General features: G+C 34.4%; 2 protein-coding genes across 2 annotated transcripts; one reads left to right on the top strand and one right to left on the bottom strand.

Annotated features, from left to right (window-relative positions):
* Positions 1-61: 61 nt before the first annotated feature.
* LOC130796945 (protein SEMI-ROLLED LEAF 2) lies at positions 62-10,731 on the bottom strand. Its single transcript, XM_057659395.1, has 20 exons — positions 10,333-10,731; positions 9,697-9,834; positions 8,856-8,930; positions 8,635-8,750; positions 8,195-8,309; positions 6,971-7,099; positions 6,782-6,829; positions 5,776-5,966; positions 5,464-5,660; positions 4,554-4,834; positions 4,302-4,445; positions 3,542-3,910; positions 3,315-3,464; positions 3,001-3,079; positions 2,794-2,918; positions 2,465-2,653; positions 2,236-2,376; positions 2,011-2,142; positions 1,167-1,361; positions 62-452 (listed from the first exon to the last, which is right to left on the bottom strand). Exons 2-20 carry the CDS (start codon positions 9,829-9,831, stop codon positions 306-308), a joined length of 2,958 nt encoding a protein of 985 aa, XP_057515378.1. The 5' UTR covers positions 9,832-9,834; positions 10,333-10,731; the 3' UTR covers positions 62-305.
* A 2,803-nt stretch (positions 10,732-13,534) lies between these two features.
* On the top strand, positions 13,535-17,986 carry LOC130796944 (arabinosyltransferase RRA3-like). Its single transcript, XM_057659394.1, has 3 exons — positions 13,535-13,830; positions 15,643-15,872; positions 16,392-17,986. Exons 2-3 carry the CDS (start codon positions 15,669-15,671, stop codon positions 17,490-17,492), a joined length of 1,305 nt encoding a protein of 434 aa, XP_057515377.1. The 5' UTR covers positions 13,535-13,830; positions 15,643-15,668; the 3' UTR covers positions 17,493-17,986.
* Positions 17,987-18,626: the final 640 nt, after the last annotated feature.

Raw genomic sequence — 18,626 nt, 5'->3', positions numbered from 1 at the left:
CAAGCACAATAAACACGAGCAAACATTTCACATTCACCTATCCGTCGAATATACATTGTTGTAGCGTAATCATAGGAATCACACGATATATAGAATTGCAAGTAGATATACGAAACAGGATGCATTAAGTCGCTGATTCTGTCATGCACCGATTAGATTAGGCAACACATTTTCATTTCCTTAAGCTACATGGTTTTGCAACAAGATCTACAACTATTTAATTAGTCTGATGAACTACACAGTTCCGACTAACATAAAACTAGATAGATACACTTCACTTGAGACTACGCTTCTCTACCCATCCTTTAGGGGGATAGTCCTGCTAAGATGGGTCTAGGACCAGAAACTGCGTGTATGAAGTTGTCAAAGGGGCTCGCCGGAGGCAATCTCAAAGTATTAAACTGTTCATGGGATCCTGTTTCCACGTTTACACCACCAACACGAGGCGAAGTCTGTCAACAGAAGAAGCAGATCAGATCAACAATTAAGAGTCCAAAAATGACGAATATAGGTTTAAAATAGTTTGTCCATTACCACCACTTACGCTAGTTTATACTTTGTACGAACCAAACTTAATGTTTCATTTCTTTCTCATATTCAACCAATTTTCACGATAGTACTTGTATATGAGAAGTTAAATGAAAACGTGGCGGAAGTTTTACAAGATCATCATCATCATACCCAGTGTATCCACCTGAAGATTACTATGATCAGGGTCTGGGAAAGGAAGGAAGGCGGCAACTCACACGCATAGAATGAGATCGCGGACAAAGAGTCTCTCGACTTGAGAAAAACTTTTTAAGCTAAGTGCTCTTAGCAGTTTTTGACCCCGCGTTCTGCTAACACAGGCACATTTCCTGAAGAGCATTTCAACCAACCGCTCCAAACAAAGGTTTACAAGATAACTCTTACACTGCTTTTAAAAATGCCAAATATCGGCAAACCAAGGCTAAAAACGGCGTCATTCAATGGGTGGTAGGCAGGTAGCTAGTGAGCAAAGAATACAAAATATTGAAAATGATAACTCTTATGAGCAGGACGTGTAGATTCTAGAGTGCCTAACCAAAATAAGAGAAATCTTTCGGCAACCCTTTCTAAATTCAATATGCAGGAAGCGATAATAGCAAGTACTTAGATAAAGAGCGAGATAAGTTAAAAGCGCTTACTGGGTTACTTGTAGTGGGTCCATCTGATGGAAAGGAAAATACATCGCCAGAGGCGGAGTTTTCCTGGGCCAACCAATTAGAGAGCTTTTTCCTAGTGCCTGTCTCAAGAGCTTCACATTGACCAGCCATCATACTGTATGATAAGGGAGAAGTTGAGACTGGCGTCCCAACTACTTGTCCAGCAACTTCAAGTGCCTGAAGATTTACAAAGACATCACGGCGATTTAGTGAAAAAGAAGTACATTTAATCTGTGAATTTGATATAAAACATTTCAATTTGTTACACACGTCTTAAAATGTTTTTTCTCCAGAAAAAGATATGCATACTCGTAAGAGTACGGACCACGACAAACCTAGACAGTAATGCACACAAATGATGAAAAATCTTGGTGAAAAAAAGCTGATGGGGGTGTTTGGCAAACGGCTGATAGCTGGTAGCTGATGGCTGAGTACAGTGGCTGATTTGACCAGTTGATTTTATAAACTAGTTTGACCACCCAAACCTTTATCTGTATCAAAATAAGCTAAAACTGCCAATTAGCTATTTCGCCAAACAACCCCAATGTCTTTGTTCTTATCAATCATCACTTATTAAAACATGCTACGGCAAAAAAGACAAGATCCAATAAGCTGAGGGTAAAGAAACATTAATATGCACACACGCGCACGCATAGATAGGCAAACACATATGCTCCACTATATCTACTAATTAGTCAAAATTAGACTAAGCCATTAACAAGGCAAATCAGAATTCATAAGCCATCTAGATAACAGTATGTTCCAAAATATGCTGCGAGATGTCTAATTACAAAATGCCTACACGTGGAAGCCAAAAAAAACTCACTGATTCTAAAAGCCTTCCGACGCTAATAATATGAGACTCTGAAGGGGAACGTGGCATTTTTTGACCATAAACATTCGAAACAGGTAATGAATTGGTCACGTCGTCTTCAACAATTGAACTAATAGATAATTCCTGCAACACGATACTTTTTATCAATTACTAAGAATCTTGACAGTTTATCAGGAAGCAAAAACAAATCAACTAACAGTAAATATTCCAACTTACACCATCCAGAGAAGGCGACTCCTTCAAATGGCGAATAACCTGAGTATGATCTAGTTCTCGTAATTCTTTGGGGGCAAAGATGAAGGCCTCATCAGGCGAGAACGTAGCAGATAGCTGATTTAGGAGCTCTTCCTCCTCTACCTAAAAGAAGACAACCAAGCATTTGCATGTTCAGGTCTGCTTAAGAAAGGTTACAACATGTTGAATTACATTCAGCTGCCACACGTACCTTAACAGTACAACAAAGATGTCGCACTATAATGCCCAGCATAATCTTATCATTTTTGTGCTTTTCTCGTAATTCAGAGAGGAATGAGATAGCTGCTTGACTATCTATTGCTGAACCATATTGTCCGATATCCTCTTCAGATTTGACAAAGACCTGAAGATCCTCATTGATACACAAAAAGGGATCAACCTGCAAATTGCGAACACGTTAGAACAACCGAATTATCTTTCTACATGGATTCCTGAATGATTAGTCCTCAAAAACCAAAATAAACCCATCATTATAAACGCACAATAACTGATTGGTATTGGACAATAATCTTAACTTACGTCAGATGGAACTTGGGACCTTAGAAGATCACTCAAATCGAGCATGTGGTACATCCTGGCAGCAAACATCAGCATGGAAGTGGATGTTATAAACATTGATCTCCGACAAGAAGGCGGAAGCATCCCTGAAACTCCAAAATTGTTCCGTCAACCATGCTAGGATCCAAAAATGAAAAAACAGAATTTGAAGTTTGTCTTTAGTCATACCAGAATCGCTACACAATGATACATTTCTTAAAGATATGGGAAGTTGGAAGAAACGCACAATAACACTGTGATTGGTATTCTGCAAGTAAAAAAAACGATTAGTGAAAAAATTTGCAGGACTTCTGAAATGCTACATACACCAAAAGATCAATATTTATGAAAGCATCGTTAAATTAAAGTCATCATGTTTACTTGACTGCATCCCCATTTAATGAATATAATCATGAACATCGGTACAGCAGCACGAGGAATACGAGAGGAAGAAAAGGTTAATAGAGGTGTGAAGACAATAATGGATCAAAGACTAGTTTCACCTTAATGTGCGAAGATATGAGCATCAAACAGTATGAATGAGCGATTGCCTCAAAATTTGATGGTACATTATCTGAAAGATTCGCTTGTATCCAAAATCCCGAAAGCAGTTGTAGTATCTGATCTTCAGTCAGCTTCATTATTGAAGTTTCCTGCAGCAATTTAGAATCTTTAGAAACTACTCATAATAATGGTTGCACTTGCAAGAGTACTCAAAAAAAAATTATACATCAGAAAAGTTGTTTGTTCCAGCTGTCCGGTCAATAATAGAGCTCAACTTGGAGAAGTTAGGGGAGCTGCGGCAAGTCCATCCCTGCTTAAACTCATCCTCCGGAACTTCTCTACCACTAAACTCATCTACTCCACCATCCACAATCTTTTCTCCCGTAAAATGTTTTTCTTTCCGAAGCTTATCTAGTAAATCAGTGACTGAAGCTAATGCAGATCTCCTGTTAGACTGCAATATCCTTGTTTCATAAGATCTCCAAGAACTTGGGAACAGTAGAACAGAAAATATCTGATGACCCACAACACGTGCTTCAATATCAGTGTGCAGCATAGCTTTCAAAATATGGATAAGAAGGGCTTCGGGGAAGGCCTGCAGAGTATACAAGTTTTTACTGTTTACGCAAACTTTATGGTACTAGAGAAAAGAAAGTAATCGGAAACAATCAACCCTCTCCCTATTTTTCATTCCTTCACCCAAAAGAAGGGAATAGAGGGAGAGCAGGAATCCAAAGACTCTAATATGAACGAGAATTCAACCCAACTAAAGGTGTTCATTCAGGTCATCAGGTTGATTTTAAGTTAGGTGTTTCGGGTCGGTTTGAAATCAAATTTTGTGTCCATATTGTTTTTACATAATTGTAAATCATTTTTGAAGTCTGGTCAAATCGGATTCACTTAAAATATCGGGTAAATTTCAGGTCATCAAGTCTGTTTTGGACACACTTCAAACCAAAAAATCACAATTCAACATTGAAATTTACCAGCTGCAAATGGGAGTAGACTGCCACTGATACATGAGCAAGAATTAAAACTGAACCCAAGGTTGCCCTGGCAACAACTCCAACAGAAGGCAACTTCTCCAATGCGATCACCATAAAATAAAACAACGAATCTGCATCCCGTGTCTGGATGGAGAAGAAAAAAAGATACAATATTATGAAAAGGAAAGAAAAAAAAAAAGAAAAAAGAAAAAAAAAAGAGGCCATCACTACAAGCCAAAAAATTGGACTCACCCCTTTTGCAATTTCAAGTAAACAAGACTCAATTGAATTTTGTAAGTGGATATTCAAGTTGGCCTCTTCTCCAATTGGACCAGCTATTGACTGGAGACTCTTCCTCAAGTGGCGCAACAAGTCACTAATGCATCCAACATCAGATAAACTTGCAACAGATCTAATCTGTCGTGCAACATTCGCAGCAACTTGGACAACACATGACTTAACTGTGGGGTCATGCACAACATTTTTGTGGTCCATATGACGTATTATGCCATTCAAAACTACCTGCTGATTTTCTGATAGACAAGAAAACCATGAATAAAAAAGGAAACTTGGCAAAATACAGATATATCAAAAAGAGAATGAGCTGAAACAGCAGAAAATATTATCCTTCGATTCTTTTTAATAGCTACACTTCTCTGAAAAAACTCACATAAAAAGGAAGTGTAATTATTAAAGAGATGGAGGATAGTAGACCAATAACTTCTATTCAATTTCTAGTTCTACACACAAAAATATGAGCGATCATTTTCCTTTCATAATTTTCCTTCTCCGCTAATACACTCCTCACTCCTCCACTTGCATGCCCCACCCCCATCTTTCTCTCTTTATCTTTATCCCAAGATCCACTCAACATAGTGTCCTATGGCTTTGTCCAATGTGCAAGGTAAAGGCAAAAACAGAATCCTCCACTTGCATGCCCCACCCCCATCTTTCTCTCTTTATCTTTATCCCAAGATCCACTCAACATAGTGTCCTATGGCTTTGTCCAATGTGCAAGGTAAAGGCAAAAACAGAACATATATACCATGAGATGTTAACATGGAAAAGCGAAAATACACTATCAAGGTGAAAAATTATCAGTAATATAGCATGTCTGAGAAAATGGAAACATTAGCTAATCGAATCTGTGAACCAAGTCTACCTGGAGCTTCCATGAAATAGCACAAATCACACAGAACTGTGACCGCCAGTCCCTGCTGAGTAGACCAGTGATGCCCTGTATCAAAATATATAAACATAGGCTCTAGAACTGGACGCATAGTTGTGCTCTCTTTTGCAAGCTCCGCTAATCTTTGGAGACAAATTTGAGCCCATACTCTTGGATTCTCAATCTCCTCTCTGGGAAAAATTTACAGAACCAAACGATGACTTAAACTTTTATTTCAAATCCACAAGTGTTTTGAATTAAACATGGTTCGCCACCATAACAAATCCACATTTACAAAAATATTACTTGGTTAACGAAGAAAAATTTTTCTTGTCCGGAGGAGGCCTAACAGCAGTACAGCAAGGGCTTGCAGCACCGGGGACAGCAGAAACACCTCCTGAGCATCTAACAACCTCATCCAACCAGTGATGACGTGGTTCTTCCCTTTCCTCATTGTGTAATTCTCCTTCATAGTCATCTAAAATGACTTGCACAATCTGTGGTTAGGACACACAAGACTTGATGAGAAACCTTTCCTTTTTTACATATTGGTAAACAGGTTCAGTTTCCTACGACTAGACATAAGTGATGCACAAGATGATAAACAAAAATATAAAAATATATAGTAGCCTCCAATTGCATTTTAAATATGAATTATCTGAAGTAACTTATAGTTCCATTATTGGAGTATTGGACACTAAAAGGCTGCAAACAATATAAAACAAGAAATGCTAGGGTATAAAAAAAGCCTATATAACTTTAAATGTTGTAATCATCAATTAGAATGGAATAAAGATAAAACAAATCACCCCTTAAGCTACAGAATGATTCGAATTGAAACAACCTCATTTAATAATTAGTATTAGGCATATTTAGTATGCGATGTATACATAATAGCGGTGCTAATATGCACTAGTTTCTTTCATCGTTGTCAAAAATTTGTGTACTAATCAACAAGAGAAAATAAGAACAGCATGGCTCAACCACAAAATAAAAAAAACATAACAGTGAACATAGATTCATAATACAGCAGCGCTAAGCCCTCAAATCCATCAAACATTTTCAAATTATCCGTAAATATAAGTAGAAAATCTTCCATTAAAATAAAAGGATAGATAGCAAGCTATGCAAGTACTACAGATAACATTATATAAATGCCAATTGCGAATAATAGTATAAAGACCAACAAAATTGGGTAGCGCATGGTAATTATATTAACACGAAAAGATGCACTGCCCCCATTAAATCCATACAAGCTGCCAAAGAAACGGTCTTATATCAAATACAAGAAAGCTGATTTGAAATTACTAACCTCATCAATACTATGAAAAATGTGAGAAAACTCAGTCATGTACCATACCTGCAAGAGAAATTCTGGTTTAATTGACAAATACAATGAAGAGAACATAATCAATTGTTTGTATACTCATAATGTGAGATGATTCTAAACATAAGTAAAGAGCTAAACGAATCAATCTTGCAATGAAGACCAAAAAATTACCATAGCTGAAAGGCACTGCAGGCACGAAGCTCTCAAGGCACGATTTTGATGTTCTTTCCCAGTCTCACGAGCTATAACACACACCTTGGTAACAAAACTTTCAATATTGCGAGCATAAGTGCCATCAGTCTGCGTTTATCAAATTTTAGTAAGCCGTAGGAAAAAATGAAGAACAATCATAATAGCAGAAAAATACTTAAAACGGCATATTACTACTGCTTCAACTCTTTTGTTGCGCCCTGGTCCATGGACCCACCATTTTGTGAGAGAAAATGATAAGTACATGATGCAAGTATTAGTATATACGGAACTATGAGGTCATTATATGACCCGAAACATATCAACATGGGAGATCTTTGGTTACTACATTTTTTCCATTGTTTAATGCTGTTGTTTAAGATTTACACATTTTATCCGGATGAGCATCTACTATATTCTCCTACGCTCATTAAGACACATAGAAGAGGTACATAGTTAAATAAGAGTAGCATATGAAAAATTATAGCATTATTCAAATCACAACTGTGTATAGACAAAAGCCAAAAAACCTTGAAAGTGCAACCCTCAAGTGATCCAGCAAGATAGTTAAACACATTCTTCTCTATTACATGGAGAATCCAATTTTTAATGGTTTAATCTGTGCATAATTGAACCATTGACAAATCCCACACAAAGTAGCATATAAATCCACTTTATTGTGAAGTGACCCTAGCAAAAAGTTCCGTTAGCAATAGATGTTCACAAATGACCCTAACATTCTAACGAGATTATCTGAAGTGATCAGTAACAAAAAATACAAAAAGCACCTCGTCTTGTATAAGACCGTAATTAGTCTATTTCTTTGAGTGATCACTCTAAGATTTGTAAATGATCACTTTAAAGGTATAAGTGATCACTTTCAGATAATAAAAAGTAATCACTTTAAAATTGTAAATGATTCTTTAAGATCATAAGTAATTACTTTAAGACAGTAATTGTACATTGGGCCAGCCCAATAAAAATAGTCTCATCATGAGACCGTCTTGAGAATTAGTGTAAAAAAATAGGATTATGACAAAAGCCCTGAATAGAAAAACTTGCTCAAAAGGCTATGTAACTATATTTGCAATGGAAGTTCACAAATCAAGCTTAAAATAGCCATTCTTGAACACAAAAGTTGCACTTGCATAACTAGTATTCAATATTGATACCCATGAAACAAAGAAATTAAATATTCCATTATACCTGACTATAGATAAATCGAGTTAATGTTTGACACCCAGCTGCCTGTATCAAGACTTCCTTTGAATGATCCAAAACCTCATCACTTAGAAGCAACAGACTGGCAGCGAAGTATGCCCTGAAGAGAAAATATAAATCCAGTTACAACAAGATCTCACTAAGCGGATTGTCAAACTTTCCTGGTGCATAAGGATATGTCATGCAAAGAAAAATAGGCAGCTTAGACAACTAACAAGTGACAAACTCGTCCATTATTGACCGTGAAATAATCATGATTGTCAACAAATGAAATTGTTAAAACAGGCTAATGAAAGAAAAAATAATAAAAGATTTCTTTCACCCTTCAACATATTCAGCTACCCTAAATCAACATTGATTAATAGGTCCTTCCGACAACAACACCATACCATTTTTAATAAGCAGAGAGTGATAGGAAAGCTTACATTTGTTTCCCACACATACATAACAACTTATTATAAGCTTCCATGATAGTGCCAACAATCTTCACATGTCCATACCGTAATTCTCTAAAGAATCTCTCTTCAAGTTGTTTTGTAATCTATAATCATATTGTAAACCCAAAAAGAAATTTGTCGAGCATTAAGAAGTAGACTTAACTGCCTCAATCAATAAAAAAATAAATATGTTGCAAATCAAAATTTACCTTAGGGATACGAACAGGATTTTTGGCAGCATACTCACATAACTTAACAAGTTTCCGCTCGTTTGGCTGAACATCCTGCACCGGAAGAACAAACCAAAAGATGGTGAAGGAAAGTCCTCTGAATAACCATTTTCCAGATTTCACCAAAAACAATATATTATCAACTCCTCCACCAAACACAAAAACAGAAACTCAAATGGAGCTAAAGATTTTGACTAACTCAGTTCTTTTCCATTCGTATCCTAAAACTATTGAGTCTTATCACATCTTAAAATCACTATATTGGTGTTTTCCCAGTTATCGTCTAAAGGTTGAGGTTGTAACAACACAATAAACATATACAATAACCTATATACTTGCAAAAATCCTACCAAATAATAATGGTATCCATACATAGTATGCCAAAATCTCTCCATTCAGAAGAGCACCAACATCAAAAACAGTTATCTATGATGATCTTGATGAAGGCTGGAACAACAGTCATAAAGTAAGAATATGCCTTCAAACTCGATAAAAAGGCTACAACTCCTTGTATATACTTCTACTACAAAAAACCAACAGAGAATCTAGATTTGTACCTGCCTAGGCCTTAACTCGTCATTTGATAAAAAAGCCTATACGGGTTGAGTTGTGTTACATAAGAAGAATGGTAGTCAAGTTGTTCATATGATTGTTCGGCCCATCTAATACTAGTATCATTGATTCACTTCTGCAGACAACTACAGCTAAATCCAAAAAGATTTGCTATTGCAACGTCATATCACAACATCATACTATCAGAAAACAATATACAAACACAACCAAATGAGCATAAGCTTAAACTGTATAGTTCCATACTCACAGGAGATTTGGGAAATATATCAGCAATTAGCTTCTTGTAGCGCTTAACAGGTTGCCTGGACCTAGACCTTAAAGCAGGACAGCAAACACACATACTCCCACATGCTGGGAATAATTTCCGAGAAATAACCCCCATTTCCTGCATTTCCCCAAATACAACCAAATCAGAAAAAAGTTAAAGCCTTTTAACAAAAAAAATTAAGCAGAAAAACATAAAAGTCACAAAATGATAATAGTTCTACATAAGTACAAGCACCAAAGGGAGAAAAAACATCATAAAACACAAACCCATATGAAAAAAACAAATCTTTTGAATGAACAAAGCAACATTTCTAGAAGTACAGTACTATGTCTCCAGAAAGTTTCAAGATACCCACTTTTTTTTTTCTTTTGGCCAAAACTATAACATGATACCCACTTTTTTAGCTAAAAAACACAACCTTTTTCTAGCTACATATGAACAAGCACATCCTAACATAAAAAAATGAAAATTTAAAAAAAAAATATTAAAAAAAAAAAAAAAAACTTCACAAATAATCAAATTACAAACTACCCAGAAAAAACTGCAAAAATGTTGTTTCATACAAGAGTGTCAATAACAAAAGATGGGTATAAGGGAACAGAAAATAAGACAGACCCAGAATTTGGTTGTATGATGTCTTCCCTTTTTCCACCAAATGTAATTAGAAAAAAGAAAACAAACCCAGAAATTAAGAGGCAGATCTGAGGGAGTAAAGGAGCTCCCTCCTAAAAGTATAAGGGTATTTTTAATATTTGAGTTAAATTGTGTTTGAATTGAAATGGAAGAAAGGTAAGTAAATGTAGAAATGATGAAGGAACAAAAGGTAGAGAGGAAGAAGAAGAGGGCGCATGGTTTGAGGGAAATTAAAGGAGGGAAGAAAAAAGTGAAAGGTCACGTGATTGTCTTCAGTATAGTTTGAGCATATGGGGTGTCAGATTTGGGGAGATTCAACTGTCCATTTTTCACTGCTTTCATGCTAAATTGCCAATACTACTGCTTTCTTTCTTAACAACTTACTTCTCTTGAATTTGCTTCAATTTCACTCTTATCTTGATTTAACTCAAAAGTATTAAAATAAATTCCACCATCTAAAATATATATATATATATATATATATATATATATATATATATATATATATATATATAAAATTATGTAAATGAAATTAACTCTGGTCAAATTTTGAAAATAAATTTATAATTATGTAAAAAAGAATCATAGATACAGTATTTGCTTTTAACCGACTTAAAACATCTGATGCGTAATTGACTTAATGATTTGAATAAACACAACTACACTCTCCTATAATGCCCTTATGAGGATTCAACTATTTACAAATTTGTCATCATATTATGGCAATATCAAATAGAACATTTGATTAGAATATTAATTTTACTTTGGAAAAATTATAATCCAATAAATTCGTGATTTTCCTACAATAATCCCACCTATTAATTAACCATGAATAATCCCAACTTTAAAGGGTATTTTCCTAGAGTAAACCTAGTGACCGGATGACTTGTTATAGCAAGTTTTATTTTTATAAAAAAAATAAATTAAAATAAAATGTTCAAAAAAATTTATGAATTTTTTTATTATTTAGAAATTTTTAATGTAAAATTTCAAAAAATTTTCTCTAATTTTAAATTAATTTTCAATTTACTTTTTGGTGAATTACCTACTATAGCAGGTTATCGGGTTATCTAAGTTTACCCTAGGTAAATACCCCTTAAATTTGGGATTATTGTAAGAAAATCACGAATAGATTAAATTATTCTAGGTAAATTTTCCTTTTACTTTTTGATGGATTTTTTTATTGAAGTTTTGCTCGATGTAATGCTAGAGTTTGTTAAAACATTTGATCTAAGATACACTTAATTTTTGTTAGTGTATGACCCATGTTGGCTTGAGTAGTCATCGATGTAGAGAAGTGTTGAATTGCTAATATGATCAACAATTTATTTTTAAAAGATGTTGATTGTCATCATTTCTAATTTAACTTAACCAATAAATTTTACTCTTTTCACCGTATGTTATCTCTACCTAAACCGTAGGGCGTGAATTACAAATTTAATGGCACTAATGTCGAAACTTTTATTTATTTGGACATTACTTTAAAGAGTTAGTAGACGAAAGAAATATAAAATGAACGGATGAAATAAATTTGTGATCGAAGAGAGCATTTAATTTGTACATAATTCATGTTTATAAAATAGGAATATAGTAAAATCAATTTGCCACCATAAAGAAAATCACTTCCATATAGAAAATGTGGTTTTTATAAATGAATAGAAAATGAGGGTTTACGGCTTTTTAAAAGTAGTGTACTCTCTTAACGTTAAGTGACATTAGTCAATTCTAAATAACACTTTTTCAATGAAATTAAGGACAATCATGTATCGATTTATAGTAAACTACAACAAAATTATGATTTAGACTTAAATCTAACGAATATGATAGATCTAGGCATTAGGGTCCTTAATGTGTTATTAATAAGTATTGATCTAAATGTTCATATTTGTATTTGCATTTTAAGATTTAATTAGGTCCAAACTTGATTTATAGCTCCAAAATAGATCCAAAAAGTATAAACTAAGTTTATATTAGTAATAGGTTGATCATAGGCTGAATTTTAAACTAGCGTGTAAAATATGTTCCAATAGATCACACAGTTATTCTTAAATGAAATCCTAACTCATGTATTTTGTAAAGAAATCAACTAAACTAAACCTAACATTACACCAGCAAGAGTTATGGCTCATTCTATGCTAAATTATTGCATTAGATTGTGTCTACAAGTAGCATAACTCAAATCACCATTATACATATATACGTTGAGACGAATCTAATAAAATTCATATTCAAATATATATTTTTAAATAAAATATTTTAAACGTAATCAATACAATAAAACCTACTAATACAAGCATACAAGCACCAATAACCTTTTATATGGTTGGGTTGTGAGTAGCGACTTAGACTAAGTTCTAGTTCTAATTTAGATTTAGCATGAGTAATGCACGTGGAAATTATCAAAAAAAGACAAGAAGATAAATCTAATTTTAAGCATCTAACCAATAAGTTGGGGTCTAAAAAGGTGAAAGTTCCAACTCATTTGACAACAACACGTACTTCTATTGTCATTTCACATTATAGTCTTCCATGTTACACTATTTTCCATTTTCCAACTCATTTCATCTCTTAACACTTTTGCATCTTATCTTACTCTTAAAAAATTAAGCACTATATAATTTTTTTGTTGTCTTATACAAAATCACATTACTGATATTATCTATAATCATCACATTACTGATATTATCTATAATCCTATTAAAAATCGAGTATAATTTATTTCTCTCATATTAATACGTATCATTACTCTTTAAAAAGATAACCCACATACATACCTTACTAAAATACTCATTTTCTCTCTTATCAATGATTTGAGGCAACCCTCTCGACTCTCGAGTAAGAAATTCAAGGGGACGAATGAGTGCTTTTTGCATTTTTTATATGAACATGAAAATCTTAAGTCTCATATTCCTCAAATAAACATTCTTTGACACTCCTATATGTTTTAAACATACGCAATGAAACATGTTTTAACTTTTAATGATAGTAATTTGGCAAAAAAAAACTGTAATATTAGCTAAACCTATCATTTTTGAATTGCAATAAGAGAAGTTGACTTAAAATTAAATAGTAGAGACATTTGAATTATTAACAAAGAGAAAACGGCGTGAATGAATGTGATGACGTTGTCGTAAAAAAGAACATGACAGAGTAATAGACGAATAAAAAAGAAAACAATAGTGATTTGAAAAGTATAGATAAAATATAAAGAGAGAGAAATAGAAAGCATTATGAAACGAGAATTGGGGTAACCGTGATCTGGTACTCTGAAACGTAGTGATGAAAGTCTAGGCCTTTTAAGTTTGAAAATTAATTGTTTGTGTTGCTTTCAAGTTATAACCATTGAAAAACAAGCTAAGTAGAGTACTTGTTAATTGTTGACCCTACCAAACATCAGTCCTCACTATCCACCACTTCTATGCTCACTTTCACATTTTCCTTATTTTCTATCATCCTCCCTCTATCAATTCGCTAATTCTGGTAAGTTTTCTTGGTCTTTTAAGGGTCGATCTGCATCTTATATGTATTTAATCATCTGATCTTTGTTCTTTTTTCTTGTTCTTAAATTTATTATTTCCACTCACTTTTTCTTTGTTGAGAATTTCGTGGCTGTGAAGTAGGTTTCGTCAGAAGAAAAGATTATTAGACCTATGATCCCTTTGTTTTGATTTGGTGTTGAATGTTGTTTAAATATGGGTTCTTGAGTAATTTAGGTTTTAGTGTGGGTAGAGATCAATAATATGATTGATTTTTTTCGGTATTTTCTGGTGATTTTCTGATATAGATGTAGTATAACTCTTTTATCAATAAATTAATATAAATTTCCAAAAAAAAGGTGGGTTTTTCGTTTTTGGACGAGTATAATATTGAGTGAATTTTCTGTTGAATTAATGGTCTTGAGATACAATGGGGTTGGGATTAGGAACGATTGTTGTGGATTGCATTCTACTAGTTTATAGAAGGCAATTTATAGGAGACTAATTTGTATGTGTTAATTTGTTCCCCTTTTGTTTGATTGAATTTTAACCTAAACATTCAAGTTTTTGTTAACTGTAATATCTTAAATCTAATGTAAACATTAAATGTTTTCAGTCTTGTAGAATTGTTGGGAAATGGGAATGAATTTCTATTGTTGAATGTATATTTTGTTGCCAATTCCTGTTATACCAAGTTAATTATGGCCATTTAATCTTTGTTGGGGATGATGCCTCTTGATGAATTGTTTGGTTCATGTAGCCGACTATGAAACCATATTGTAAGGATTATGGCTTTGGCGTTGTTGTACTAATATACCAAGTTAACCAATGGCAATTAGTTCTATTTTTCCCATCTAATGCTACAAAATTATTCTCAACTCAAGCAATAGTTTGATTAGAATACTGGTATTTGTGTGTCATTAGAATAATTTACGGACTATAATCGAAACCTTGATATTTCCCATGTAAAAAAGTAGAACTCCTCGTCAACCTTCTTTTACTTATGGTGAGACCAAGAACTCAAAGCTGTAATATTATCACCTCATATAAAAGAAGAACTTAAATTAAAAATGAAATATGGCGAATGATCCACAATCCACATAGACATTTGAATTTTGCCAGTGAGAATCACGAGGCTTGAGTTTTTTCCCATTGTTTCCAACTAAATGCTAATGCTGCTAAGGTGCTGCATACTATTAGTATTCGTCATTGCATTTCTACTTCATTCTCAGAATTTGAACTGTTGTGGAAGACACAAGTTGCTTTGTCTGCTACTTGGCCTTGATTGGATTGCTTTAAAGCAATTGCATTGAGTTGCTAACGGTTGAAGATCATATCCACAGCCAATCAAGTGAACTGAAGAGCTCGAACTGTTAAAAACGAGGGAGTTGTGAGCAGGGAGACACTGAGCTATAGACAGAGGAAATCAGGAAACGGTCACTGGGTTTTCTTTTAGGGGTTTGAAATTGGGTGGAAAATTATTTTTTTGTTATAGTCAACCATCTAATGACACAACTAATTGTTTTTTTGAACAAGCTTTGTTCTGGCATACTGGCTGGATATTTCATATCAGTGCATGAGATAAATTTGTAACACTATTGGGAAAAATAAAACCAAATGGCATAGCTAACTTGAGTTGAAAGTTTTATGGCAGTAGTTGGTAAAAGTTCCTTGAATAGAATTATATTGCATGAGTAACTCGTATTAGTCAAAGATCACATTTTGGTTTAGTGTAGTAATAGTGATTGTATTGTGTTGAATGAGAAGCGGTCATATAACATGTTCGTAAATGGTTTATGATGTGATTTCTTTTCAGTAATCTACTACAAAAATATCCATCAAATGATGGGGGGTCGTCGAGATGCTTTGATGAAAAGCGCCAGCAATATCAGCAATCAATCACTTAGGGGATCTCGGATTGCCATAGCAATTGCAATTGGTATTTTTATGGGTTGTGTTTTCGCCTTATTTTACCCTCATGGTTTCTTCCATCCTTATCCTTCTTCCACTTCCAGTACCACCCGCTTCTCCCAGTCTACTATGCAGGTAATTTCAGTTTATACTCTTCAACTATTCCTGTTTACTTTCTTTTATTTTGATCTCTTTTCTGGTGCATGCCCTGTCTTTTTTCAATTGGAAAATCTTAATTCAGGATCAAGATTGACGTATGATTAACGCAATCATCTTTTTGAAATTTAAGTTTTTCTGGACTTATGGAGGACAGCTGGTCTGTTCCAGAAGTGGGTTTTGTTGGACATTTAAAAAACTTTCTCATCAGCTACATGTATCTTAACCTTTTAGCATCCTATCAAGGACATTTACTTTTGATCGTGTTGACTTAGAATTATTTGATGAGATGTGTTTCTGTGAGATTTCATCTTTCAGGATCCTTTAGGACTATTAAGCAGCGAGATTTGGGATTGAACTTGACTTAGTTGTAATTTGATGGCTGGACATTGTGGTATAATGTCTATTAGATAGTTGGTACTTTATGATTCTGGATTTTCATGGTCTTCAATCTATTAATACTGTAAGTAAGAGTAATTTGTAATTCCTGACATACAGGATTGTGAATCTGACGAGCGAATCAATATAGTGAAGGCCGATGTTGTGAGGTTGACAGAGAAAAACGCCGAGTTAAGGAAGCAAGTAAGGGAGCTGAATGAGAAATTGAGGTTGGCTGAGCAGGGAAGAGACACTGCCCAGAAGCAATTTTTGGCACTCGGCAAGCAACCCAAGGCTGGGCCTTTTGGCACTGTCAAGGGTTTAAGGACGAATCCAACTATTGTACCAAATGAATCTGTAAACCCGAGATTGGCGAAGATCTTGGAGGAAGTTGCTGTTAGGAAGGAGCTAATTGTTGTGTTGGCAAATTCTAATGTGAAAGATATGTTAGAAGTACAAGTATCTACCATCAAGAAAGCTGGAGTAACCAATTATTTGGTCGTCTCTTTGGATGATGAAATAGAGACTTACTGCAAATCCAATGGTGTGGCGTTCTATAAGCGAGACCCTGATGAAGGGGTTGATGCAATTGGCAAGTCTGGGGGCAACCACGCTGTTTCCGGATTAAAGTTCCGAATTCTAAGGGAGTTTTTGCTGCTTGGTTACAGTGTTCTTTTATCGGATGTCGATATAATATACTTGAAAAACCCATTTGATCATCTTTATCGCGATTCAGATGTGGAGTCGATGACTGATGGTCATAATAATATGACAGCTTATGGGTATAATGACGTCTTTGATGAACCGGCAATGGGTTGGGCTCGATATGCTCACACAATGAGAATTTGGGTTTATAATTCCGGCTTCTTTTACATTAGGCCAACAATTCCTTCCATTGAGCTTTTGGATCGTGTTACAGATAAGCTTTCTAAGGAAAATGCGTGGGATCAGGCAGTTTTCAATGAATTCCTATTTTATCCGTCTCATCCAGGATATGAAGGGCTTCATGCTTCTAAAAGGACCATGGATTTCTACTCGTTCATGAACAGTAAAGTTCTATTCAAGACTGTGCGGAAAGATCCTAACTTGAAGAAGTTTAAACCAGTAATCATCCATATAAACTACCATCCTGACAAGCTTCCAAGAATGAAAGCTGCTGTCGAGTTTTACCTAAACGGGAAGCAGGATGCTTTGGATTCTTTTCCCGATGGCTCTCAATGATGAAGTCAACTAGTACAACTTGGCTCGTATTCATCATTTTTGTCACGAATACATTGATGGGCGTAGCGGCACGTGCACAATATTGTCTGCCTGTTTTGGAGGTAGTTCTAGGGAGATGCTAAGATTTCTTTGCTTGCATGATTATGTCCCCTTTGCTACTCCTTTCTAAGGCTGTAACTTGCATCAACTTGTAGTTTATGTGTATGAGTTTACTAGTTGTTAAAATGCACATGTTCAACAGCTATGTCTTTTAAGTTGGTCCTTTTGGTTGTGTATTTAGAAGTATTGTTTTGCAGGTCCTTATTGTATGAGCAGAGATGTAGTAATACTGTCTTCTATTTTGTTAACTAGAAATTTAACATTTCATAGCTTCAACATAGTTTGAGGGGTTTGATGTACGTAATTATATACTTGATGGTAATAAAGAGGTTTAGAGGTTTATCCATGTAACTCTTAATAGCAAACATAATCTATAACTTCAATTAAATATGTTCATAAATGGATTTGGATTTAGACTTTAGGTTGAAATCTGCAGATTCGTTTTGTTCGACCTGCTCAAATCTTGTTAAGGAAGAGCCATGTCAATTTTTTATTTAACTATCTTTGTGAGAGATTATCTATTTAAGGAGTTAAAATAAAAAATTTATATACTAATAATTTATATAATTAAATTATATTTAATCTACGTATAAAGTTTATCTCATCTCAGAATCAAATGGTTTCATACATCTATTTGTCACCTCGATATTCTATTTTAATTAAGTACTTTATTATTGATTTGAATGGAAGAGGTTGAAGCTTAACCTAAATTGCAAAATGTAGGGGGGTCAGGATTCCTAGTAGTAGCCTTGTAGGCAGTACTCCCATGGATTACATAAAGCAGCTAGTCAGTGACGTTATGCCTACGGACCCTCCTTTTTCTTATTCATTTGATTTGATTACAGTTGACGTTAGTAATTAGACGTTTTGACATGATTGAAATTTTGATTGTTTTTAATCACTGTGCACCTCACTCTGACTCTCTGGGCTACTCCCTCTTTTCCGCAACAAATCAATTTTGCAAAAAAGTTTTAAAATTATTAAATTATTTCATGTACTAATTATTTGATTTACGTCTATAAGATACTTCTTCCA

The sequence above is a fragment of the Amaranthus tricolor genome, chromosome 12 (assembly GCF_026212465.1).
Source record: "Amaranthus tricolor cultivar Red isolate AtriRed21 chromosome 12, ASM2621246v1, whole genome shotgun sequence".
Lineage (NCBI taxonomy): Eukaryota > Viridiplantae > Streptophyta > Magnoliopsida > Caryophyllales > Amaranthaceae > Amaranthus > Amaranthus tricolor.
The sequence above is the reverse complement of the archived record's forward strand: the minus strand, read 5'-3'. Positions and strand labels throughout refer to the sequence as shown.